Source organism: Agelaius phoeniceus, chromosome 4 (genome assembly GCF_051311805.1).
Source record: "Agelaius phoeniceus isolate bAgePho1 chromosome 4, bAgePho1.hap1, whole genome shotgun sequence".
Taxonomy (NCBI): domain Eukaryota; kingdom Metazoa; phylum Chordata; class Aves; order Passeriformes; family Icteridae; genus Agelaius; species Agelaius phoeniceus.
This window is the reverse complement of record NC_135268.1, coordinates 47140923-47152147: the sequence shown is the minus strand read 5'-3', so window position 1 is coordinate 47152147 and position 11225 is coordinate 47140923. Positions and strand designations below refer to the sequence as shown.

Below are 11225 nucleotides of genomic sequence, written 5' to 3'. Positions count from 1 at the left end.
AACACTCAGCCAGGCAGAATAAAAATACAGGGCAGAAGTCCAAAGAAAAGGTCTTTGTTGGTTAACTTCTGTCCCTAATAAATTTGTCAATTAGAAAGAACAAACGTTAACTTTGTTCTTCTTGTTTTCCTTGCCCTTGCTGTTGCTCTGTGAGGTCCCACACTGCGAGGTAACACAGGGTGTGTACTCAAGTACCAGTGATGAGGGGAAACCTCAGATGATTCATGGTTTGGGAATGTTTTGCATAAAAATAGCAAATTCCAGCTTTATATCTGGAGGCTATCCATACTACCCAGTTATGTTTTCCAGTCTTGGAACCATAAAAAGAGATGCCATGGAGAGGAAATTTTTGTCCCCAGTGTCAGCAGCTCTGATTGTAGTGATTTTAGTCACATGCTGCTTTCAATAAGCACTCTGAATTAATAAGAACTTAAGAATTAATAAGCATTCTGTCCCAAAAGTATCCAGGCATGGTATTTTGGGATGACCACATCAGAAGACATGCAGTATCATCCTAACACTTTTTTTCTCATGTGAAATGCACTTGCTTGCAATTGGAGAGGCATTAATAAGAAAAGCTTAGGCAAGGACTGGATTTGCCAAGACATTTCCATGCAAATGATGAGATACATGTTACAGTATCTCTTGCAGGGAGAAGGGCCTACCTACTATTCTTGAACACCCCTGCATTCTTCAGGTGGGCTGTGTTTACATTGATAAGGGCTGACATGAGCCATCTCCAAGCCATGAAGCTGCCTATTTCTGGCATGGCTGTGCTTGATTGCCCACATCCTAACCCACCAGCAATTACTGCTCTCTCTGGCAGTTCCTCTGAACAAGACAAGTCAATCCCATCACTGTTTCTCCTCACTCCAGCCCAGCTGCTCACAGTGATATGTTTGGATACATAATTTCCTAAGTGTCCCTTCTATTTATTCTAGCTCACTGGGCTCAGATCCAGGCTGAATTTCATGGATAAGGATGCTGATCCAAATATTGACACTTTGCTGCATGGCTGCAGGATAGAGATAAAGCTGGGACTGGTTTGCAAGGCATTTGCAAATCTGTGCATTATATGTCTGTTGTTTAATTGAAAATATCCCGTTTGGAATTTAAAGCATCTCAAAGACAGATGTGGCATGACTCGGGTTTAGCTGAATGTGCTGTATTCAGAATACAACAAAAAGTCCAGGTGTTTTAAAGGATGTAATGGCCATGGTTCAAGAAAAGAATTGTGTTACTGGATGCCAAAGATATGAACACATTTATAGAACCTTTGCTTGCTTCTGACAGTGATTATATGGTTGGGATTGAATTTTTTTTTTAGAAACTAATTTCCTTTCCCAAAGCAGGTGTGTGCTAGTTGCCACATTTTGCAGGCATATTTAAAACTATTTGGACCCAGAAGAGAATTTAATTGGCTGACAAGGATTGTAAGTGTGAACTTAGTAAATGACATGGCTATGTCTTGAAACTTCATTAGTCTGCATTGTGGTGGGAGGCGGTTCCAAAGGTACCAATAGCACACAGATATCTGACTGTGTGCATGTGGCACATATCGTGTGTTACACCAAGCTGGAGAGGGAAAAAACTATGAAATGAGATGTCTAAATTGAACATCTCAAACCTTGAGGAATGCAGGTCTAGGGCAGATGGATACCAATGACACATCTTTCTCTCCACCTCAGTGTCAGGACTCTCCAACATATGGCTTTTCAAAGTCCTGCCGGTGTCAGTATTTCATGTCCATTGTGTAATAATACACAGAAGAGCACTTTCATTAAAAACATTGAAAAATATTGCAGAGGGGGGATGTTAAAGGATGTAGCATTGTCTGTTGAGCACACTCTGCTGGCTAGACTCTTGCCTGGGAAGCAAGGCAAATGTCAAATATATTTGTGAAATCCTTCCTAGAAGCCCTTACACATGATCTAGGAAGCCTCTTCCTTTTTTTCTGTCTGACCTCCCTGCTCCTGATTTCCTGGCTATAAAATGCTTTACATTTAGGGGGAGGAATGGAGAAACATTTACAGCTTAACATCTCATAGCCTTGTATTTGGGTAATGCACATAACGTGTAGAGAGCATTAGCCCCATGTTCAGCCTGAGAAGAATTTAGCAGCAAGATCTCTCACTTCCTAGACAAATGTTCTCACTATGCAGTAGCCTGTCTCATTTCAAACTGCAATAAAGAGAAGCTGAATTAAAGTCTGCAGTTTGTGGCTTAACTTCCCTTGCACTGTTTTGTAGCATAAGCTGTTATGTCCCTAGCAGTGGACAGCCTTGCCCTCAGAACAAAGGCCGACACAATGCAGAAGAGTAAGTCAAAAATTGGACAACAGAGTGAAAAGGTAGGAGCTTTAAGTACAGGTTTAAAATAAAGGAAGACTTCACTGCACAAGAGCAGGGACAACATTTAGTCTGTGAGAAGTGAGCTAGGAGAAACAAAAGTGGGAAAAGATGAATAAGGCTTTAAGGGAAAATGCCACTTCCCAGGCAAAAGCCACAATACAATTAGATCAACCATCCCCAAAGGAACATAATAAACTTTCTCAGGGGAGATTCAGCTCATACAAGCAGTCTCTTCCTCTGACCATTTCTCTAAAGGTATTTATTGCCAACTGCTAAAAATCACTGAAGTTCCTTTACTACACGCGCCTACTACATGTTTGTAGACTTGAAACAAGTAGTACTTTAGAATCTTCCCCATCAACAGATATAACAAAAGAAAGCAAACCTACTTGTAGCCCCCAGGTCCAAATTTCCAGTCCCTTTTAATAAAGTGAAAAGTTTTAGCTATTAAAAAAATTTGTGACCTTTTCAATGCTACAGAAGACAGATACAAAATGTGAATAGTAAAATATCTGTTATATAATATATATTTATATTTTAATATATTACATTTATTTCTACATAAAGAGGCTATAAATACTGTATATGCCTTATATTCATGGTTCCCAGCATTTGACATTATAGTAAGTACAAACAAAAAAATACTTATAAAAATACAAAAAGAACTCAGTAGAAATAGCTTTACATTTTAAAATCTTGTAGTCCTCATTGTGTCTATCAATAGAGTTCTGGGACTACAAGAGCACAGGTAAGAAGTTGTCCAACAATTAGGCACAATTTCACCACTCGGAGAAGATCAGAGCTGCCATGAAACCAGTCACGGATTCCCAAGGCTACATAAACTGAGATCTCTGCCACTGCAAACAGACTTTGAGTTTTCAAAGTGAAAAAGTCAGATCTAAATCTGAGGAAGGGGGAATGAGATGAGAAGGTAGGGTGCCCTCAGGATGCCCCACCAGAACCACAGTGCTTCCTGTGGTCCTGGAGTAAATGACATTGCCTTTTCTACCTGTTAGAGAGACTGCCCAAGTGGTGATCTGAGGGGAGGAGAGTATTTTCTGCAGCAGTTTCGGGCAGCTCAGAGGCAGGTAGGCATGAGTGAGGGTGCTGGGGATGAAAGGGGAGCAGAGCCATCCTCAGAGGTCAGGCATGGCCCTGCTATTTGAGTCCCATCCTTTGGCTCAGTGCTCTGTCTTCTCCCTACTAATAAACTTCACTGAGAAAATGCAACTCATGAGGACTTGTACAGCAGCTTTTTCCTCTGCCAAGGACAGAGACCATCACCCACACCTATATTTAGCCCAGCCTATGTTTAGTCTCAGGCCCTCAGAGTGCCAGAGCCTTGAGCTGGAGGTTCCTTTTTTTGTTTGTGAAGGTACAAGCAAGGAATAACTCTGAGAAACAAGAAGCCAGTGCCGTGCTGTTTCCTTCCTGGAGTCCAGCCACAAGGGGAAAAACAAACAAAAAAAAAGCCCCACAAAAGCAGGGAGGTGCCATTATTTCGTACAAGTAGGAACAGTTAAGTCGAATGCCGTGATGCCACCCGCATCAGGCAGATGCTCGACATCACCAGGCTCAGCCTGTGCCATGGGGCTGGCACAGCCCACACACCACGGCCAGGGCTCTGCTGGCACCCTCAGCCACCAGTGTCTCTTGAGGAAAGAGCCCCAGCCTGGCACGGCACAGTTTTGCTGCCGGATGCTTCTGCATCATCTTCAGGAAAAATAAGTGTCTTTTCTAAGTCCCATGGATGCCATCTTTCAATACATCAAACCCGAATACCACCAGCCCAGGCAATGAAGGCACATCCCAGGGGGAGCTGGAGCTGCCAGCTTCAGCCTAGAGCGGCGCGGGGCTCTCGTAGGGGAGCCCGTGGGCGCGGCAGAGCGCGGGCGACGCCTCCTGCGCACACAGGAGCTCGGTCTCCTCGCTGGAGTACACGGTGGTGTCCATGTCATCCGAGTGGTATCCTGACTGGTACCCACTGGTCTGGTTGGAGGCCTCGGACATGACGGACTCGTTACTCTTGCTGGGCACCAGCGTGCTGCAAAAAGCAATCAGAAGCAGGGCTGAGAGAGCTGTGTATTCTGGAGGGCAGGTGGGCGACTCTGGATGGCAGCTGCTTTCCATCACAGCAACAACCAAAGCAAGAGGCTGTACTTAAACCTGGCTTCAAGCCTTTTTAAACATGCATTTGATTACAAGGAAAGACCTTTTCATATGCCCTAACTTCACTAATGCATGAAAAAGATGTTTAATTTTATGATGATACAAGGAGTTAGATTGCGACCACAGATGAAATGGAGAGAAAGCTTTTAGAGGCTTTACTTCAGCTGTGGTGCAATTGTAACTGCAGTATATCTTCATCTGCACTTGAGTTGTTCTGGAAAAAAATAATTCCTGAGAAGCTCTCAGAGAGCATATATGAGTTCTCAGCTTCATGAATGCCACTGTGCTTCCTGTGAACTGCACAATGAAACCCCTGTATTATGCTCTGAAAATACACCCAGGTACATCTTGAAAATTGAGTCCCAGCTATTAGGAAAAAAAAAAATAAAGCAAGCAAAAAACCAAGAGCTGTTCATCGGTTCAGACATGCTCAGTTGTGTGCACCAGCTCAGTACCTTTGAGGGGTGGTTGATGCTATTGCAGCTGATAAATACAAGTCCTTTCTGGGTCCTGACTGAGGCTTCCAAAAGCTGCATTACCTCCCCTCGCCTAATACCAAATGCAGATGACCAGGCATATTAGGCATAATTTTACTTTCTGTTTTTGAAAACACTTTAAGAAAAGATTTTTTTTCTTCTGGACAATTTTAGAAACCAATCATCAGTCTTCTGACATACTGCAGTAAAAGGTCATATTGAATTCTATGTTCAGCCCAAGCCTTACCTAAAGGGTATTTTCACTTGGTTTTCACTCTCTTCCAATGCCTTCAGCTCTTCAGATGCAAGAACCATCCCACTATCTGTCTGGTTTTCCTGTAAAGGTGTTGGAAATGCATTGAATGGAAAAATATTAAAGCCACAAAAAAAAAGCATCAACAGAAGGACAGTATGTATAAATAGACAAACTCACCTCCTGAACAACTTTTACAGTGGTTACCAATGGGACATCTTCAAATGTTTTCACACTTGCAGGGCGGCTTTTTCTCTTGCTACCTTGTCGGTACTGACTGCAAAGAAAACAAAATAAAAAAATCTTGTGTCTGCTCTCCACAACTTGGCTGCAAACAGCACAATGATATCAGAATCCTTTTATCTCTCTTCAGAGAAGTTAATCCTTTTGTCAAAACATATTATGCAAACTTCAAAATATCTATTTATTGAAAGGGATGAACAGCCTAGAAAGTGGCATATTTCTGACCTTTTGCTCCTGACAATATTGATCTCTGAGCAAATTCTAAGAAATGGCTTTGAGAAAACAGCTTCTTTCCTCATTTACACTGGAGGGCTTAACTTCCTGCAAGCTTTGCTTAGAACTATAATAAACAGAGAAGCCTGGAGCACAGACGTGTGTCTCTCTCTTTGGCCTGCACTTCTGAGACCCCTGGCTGGACCTAGGACAACAACAGCAGAGTCAGCACACTGCTGCCCTTAAGCCGTGGGGATCAGGACAGGGAGTGCTAAATCTCTCTTGAAGGCTCTTCTCCAAAAGAAGCCCTTCAGGATGACATCCATAAAAAATATTGGACAAAAAAAATAAAATTGACTTTCATGGAGATACTAACACAGCAAACAAAACGGCACCCTCAGCTTTCTGCCTAAGTGAAAATGGAATGAAATGGATGGTGTCCCAGTTAAACGGGGCAAATTTATGTTCTTAACAGCTAATGAAGGAAAAGCCATGGAATTAGTAGAGTAACCTGCATCCATTAGAAGTGCAAAATTGGAGACAATTAAAAGCATCATTCCCCCCTTTTCCCATTTTAGCTATGCTGAATCCTGCTTATCTCCAATAGACATATATTTAAATTGGTGGGGATTTTACAAGTTCCTTGAGTAGCCTGCTCCAGTACTCAATCACAATTCAGAACATTTTTCAAACATTAAATATCATTATTTATTAAATTTAAAAATATTAAAAGTATTTGCTCAAATAAAATTTGTCCTAATGCTGGGGACACAGAACAATTATTTAACACCCTCTTTGGAGCAAATTTTCATATACTGAAAACGGTTACTATATTCCCTCTCCATTTTCTCTTCCTAAACTTAACAAAACCAGTTCTTTCAAGCTCTCTCCACTGGCCATGTGTTCTGCTCCTTTGCAGTGGTATCTAATCTGTTTCCCATCCAACACTTCCAGGACCAAACCCTCAAATGGACAATCTAGTCCATGCAGCCTCCTGGACACCCTGATCTTGTACAACTAGAAGCTCATTCCACAACTTGCCTTCTGTGTTTGCAAGCTCCCTGTGTGCCTGCATTAAACGCACACATATGCATAGAACTGCACGGCCAGTTTTCCAGGGTGGTGAGGGTTGAGAAGCCCAGCCTTGATCTGAATGACCTCCCAAGTATGGGAGACCCACCTCTGCTCAGCCCAGACAAGATTACTGTGACTTGATTTTTTTCTTGACAATTCCATGCTGGCCATTTGTAGTTAATTTGTTTTCCTGTAGGCATTTACCATTATTTATCTGAACATTTATTCCAGGATCGTTCCTAGAATTCAAATTAAACTGATTGCAGAATTACACTTTTTCTGTTCTTTCCAAGAGTAGGCATTATCTTTATACTTTACACTAACTCTTCTATACCTCACCTGACTGGTTTTAATGACAATCTTTCAAGAGTCAGAAATCACATATCTCTTTCCTATGCCAAATAGGGCAGATGTTAGGAGGTCCTGCTGATTTTAACTTATATCAACAATTTAAAGATTCTTTAATATTCTCCATGTTTTTCCTGCGCTTGCTATCCTCCGCTAGCTTTGGTCTAGAGATTATATTTTTTCATAGTTAGCACTTTTGTGAAGATTGAAAACGACATCTCTGAAAAGATAAATCTTTTCCACTACCAGCATAGCAAGATCCATGCCTACAAAATAATTTTCAGCTACCAGAACATAAGAATAAAGCCCCTAAGCATGACTTGACCTCCTCACTTTGCCTCTTCTAGCATGGTAGCTTTCACAATCCTGTCACAATGTAAGATGAGAGAAAAGAGATTCAAAGTCTCCTTAAAATGTCAAGAGAGTGCTTTACTTCTGTTCGTAACAGGAAATGGGGACAAGAAAAGCCTTATAAAAAGTACTAAAAGTGGAAAATAAGTGTGATGCTTTCAGTGCTAAATCATGCTTTTTTTTTCTTTTAAACACATATAGTTTGAACTGCCCCACAACTAAAACATGGGGTTCAGAGTTCAGCTGCAGGATGGTAAGTTCACCCAAAGTGTGAAATGCATTGTGCCTACGTAGTCTTTTCTAGGACGACATAAAAATGTTATCCTGTTCTACCCCAAGTCTGTGGTGGTTATGATACACGCAGTGAGGCAGAGGGCTCTGCTTCATGGAAGCCCCATGAAACCTGTCAACAGAGTCTGTCCCCACCCTGGTGTTCACATTGCTCTTTCTACCCTCCTTCTTCTGAGGTTGCATTGAACAATCCAGGGCTCCCAGCATCTCAGTGGCTGCATTGGATGGGAAAATTCCTTTCTCTCTTACATCCCATGCCAGAGGTCCTCAAAGGGTCCAACATAAGCCCCTGAAGTGCCTTAGTACAAACTCCTTACTGGAAAGTCACCTCTGCCATGATACCTAACAGCATTTACCATTGAGGATGCCCCATGAGCCCACCAGAAGGAAGCAGTGGACAAAAACAGTGACAACACTCTTTATGTCACATTCTCCTTGGCCATCAATTCATGAGCTGTTTTCCAATGTTTCACTTTAGGAGGAGAAATGCCAGAGAGGTTATTAATGATAGCTCTATCATCATTAATGCTCTTGGCAGCTGCAACACAAGAACACTGTGACCACAACTGAATTGGAACAGTAAAACTTTCTATATGTTCTGGTTCTTGAAAAACAAACAACAGATATTTTCATGGGGTTTACTTTTTTTGTTTGTTTGTTTTTGAATGAGAATACCAAGTCTTGAAAGGGTAGCAACAATAAAAATAAATAAGAAAATCACTAACTGGGAAGGTAAGAAACTAGCTTTTGCCTAAAAAAGCTTTACAAATTCCTTCTTATCCCTATGGAGAAGGTTAAATATGGACCAGGCAGCTGAAGTCTCTTCCTTTCATTTTCCCTTCCTCCAGCATGAACAAAACCTTCCCAGAGGCCCCAGTAGGATGTCCACCATATAAAATACCTAATTCCTGCTGTGTTGTCATAATGGAATTTAGGATCACAGACTTCCTCTTCCTCCCTACAGGAAGCAGGTGAAGTTGGGAGAGAGAGACCCGAATCCTCTTCCATATTCAATGACACTGACAAAGGAAGGACAACGTAGTCTTTACCATCCTGTAGAACACAGTGAAAAAACACAAAAATTAAATAGGCTACAGACATAAACAGATACATGCACGTACATGGAGAATGCATCAGCCCAACAGGGTGGGTGTCTTATTAAACTATGAACATTATAACACCATTGCAGGAGCAGCTACATCAAAAGAAGGAAGTGGTTCTTATTAATCTTCCAAGTAGTTTTACTTATTTTTTAAATAAATTCTTATATTATATACTGTAACATAATGTATAAACTGGACTTTTTATTGATGTCTTTGAAAAAATAAAAGAAGATCTCATTAATGTTTGAATCCCAATGCCACAAAAAAAATTAACCTGACAGTTTAGAAGGGCAGTGTAATTCCCATTATCACAGAGGTTAGAAAGGGAGAGTCTGTCTAATATAGAGCACACAGCCAAATCCATCCTCTTTCATTCAGTGGGGTCATATCTATGGAAGAGGAAACCACAAGATGGAGAGCTTGGGAGCGAGGCCCATGTCCCCACCTGGTCGCAGTGGGCTCTCTTACTGCAATGCCTGCACACAGGTCATGTCTTACCACATTAATTTGCATGGAGCTGCTCACAGGCAATGAAGTTCTTATATCCTTGTTTTCCAGTATAGCCATTAAAAGCATTGCAGCCCACACCCTCATATACGCAAAGATAACCATCTTTGGCACAGTAAGATCAACAGGAGCTACCTGCTGGAATGCCTCTGCAGCTAGCAGAGAAATCAGCAGCAGAGCAGGGAACCGAGCCTGTGCCAACAACTGCCCAGCAAAGACAGCAGTAGTGTCACGGGAAGCTTTGCTGGCAGGGCAGGGTGGCTTTTGGTTACCACAACACAACCTCTGGGATCCCTACACCACAAGTCACTCTCTGCTAGTCAGAGACCCAACTGCTGGTCAGTAGTGGGGGCAGCAGAAGAGGCCCAGGCTCCCTGACAGCTCCAGCAGACAGTACCCAGCTATGGAGTGCTGTGATGGCTGGCAGGACAGGACAGATTCAGCCAGTGGTTTTAGTCACCAGAGAATACAGGTCACATACCTGACGGACATTGGCTTGCAGTAAGTTCCCCAGGTGCTCCACCAGCTCTGAAAAAGTTGGTCTCTGCTTAGGATCTCCATGCCAGCAATCCAACATTGTTTGGTACCTGGAATGACAAAACCAATTAAAATACCAGCGTGAAGAAGACAGCACCCATTGCTTGCTCCTGCATCCGCTAGTAGTGTGGGGTAAATGTGGGCAGATGGAAGAAGAGTTTCTCACATTTCTGGTGTTGTATAGTCTGGTGCTCTCATTCTCGTTCCTTCTTTCAGTCTTCTGCAAAATTCCTCATCAATTTTCACTCCGGGGTACGGTGATGCGCCTAAAATGAAAGCAACAGTAATTTTAATGCATTAGACTCTTAAATTCTAGGATTCATTTTCAAGCAAATAACTTGCTATGGTCTGTGTTAGTAAGACAATTTGGTGTATTTGGATGTGTAAACAATTTATATTTATGATGGAAACAGCAACTGACTGAGTAAATGAGGCACATCATCACATACTGAAATTGTATGAAGAAGCATTTCAAGCCCATGTTCCTACATTTGCATTTTAAAGAAAATTTGAGTATTTTATTTTGATGGAGAAAATATACAGGAATTTTTCAAGAAGTAAAAAGAACATGCTACAGAGGTTCCAAGAACACTTTGACTGCTTTCTTCAGACTCTTTTGTTCAGAGATGGCTCAGTAAAATTAAACTGACTCACCTAATGAAAATATTTCCCACAGCAGAACTCCAAAGGACCATACATCACTCTGAATGGTATATACTCTATCAAAAATGGTTTCCGGTGCCATCCATTTTAGGGGTAGTCTGGCCTAAAAGCATTTCCATAAACAAAATGGTATCACAGTTTAGCAAAACACCGAGTTTCCAAAAATCTCTTTAAGGGAAAAAAAGAAAAAAGAAGTCCTGATTTCATATTAATTCTCTATCAAACAGATAATCTGAAACTTACATCTCCTTTCCTGACGTAATCTGGGTCTTTGTAGATGTCTCGAGCCAAACCAAAATCACAGATTTTGACCACGTTATTGTCTGACAAGAGGATATTACGAGCAGCCAGGTCCCTGTGGATGCACTGCAAAGAGAAGTAAACAACTTCATGTGCTGCCTGTCGTCACAGCTCTGTCCACAGGGCTGATTTCTTTCACATATGTGCTCTCTTACCCTCAAAGGCCAGATAATTCTTAAAACCTTTTAAGAAAAAGAAACCTCAGCATCAACAGTTGCTGATTTTAAGTGCTTTTTTGATGGTCACAACTGATTTGGCTCAGGGAGACTTGTGTTCCCAAGTCCAAACATACGTCTGTTTATCCACTGAGCAGAGAGGGCCTTTGAAGTTAGCTAATTAATTATCC

General features: G+C 41.7%; 1 protein-coding gene across 1 annotated transcript in view; it reads right to left on the bottom strand.

Annotated features, from left to right (window-relative positions):
* Positions 1-2715: 2715 nt before the first annotated feature.
* The window catches only part of KDR (kinase insert domain receptor), a 30483-nt gene continuing 21973 nt past the window's right edge, over positions 2716-11225 (bottom strand). Inside the window, exons 23-30 of the mRNA XM_054633102.2 lie at positions 10823-10945; positions 10571-10682; positions 10083-10182; positions 9861-9966; positions 8671-8822; positions 5430-5526; positions 5244-5332; positions 2716-4395 (exon numbers count right to left, since the gene is read on the bottom strand). Coding sequence (XP_054489077.2) covers positions 4191-4395; positions 5244-5332; positions 5430-5526; positions 8671-8822; positions 9861-9966; positions 10083-10182; positions 10571-10682; positions 10823-10945 — 984 coding nt within the window. The 3' untranslated portion in view covers positions 2716-4190. The remainder of the gene's footprint in view (positions 4396-5243; positions 5333-5429; positions 5527-8670; positions 8823-9860; positions 9967-10082; positions 10183-10570; positions 10683-10822; positions 10946-11225) is intronic.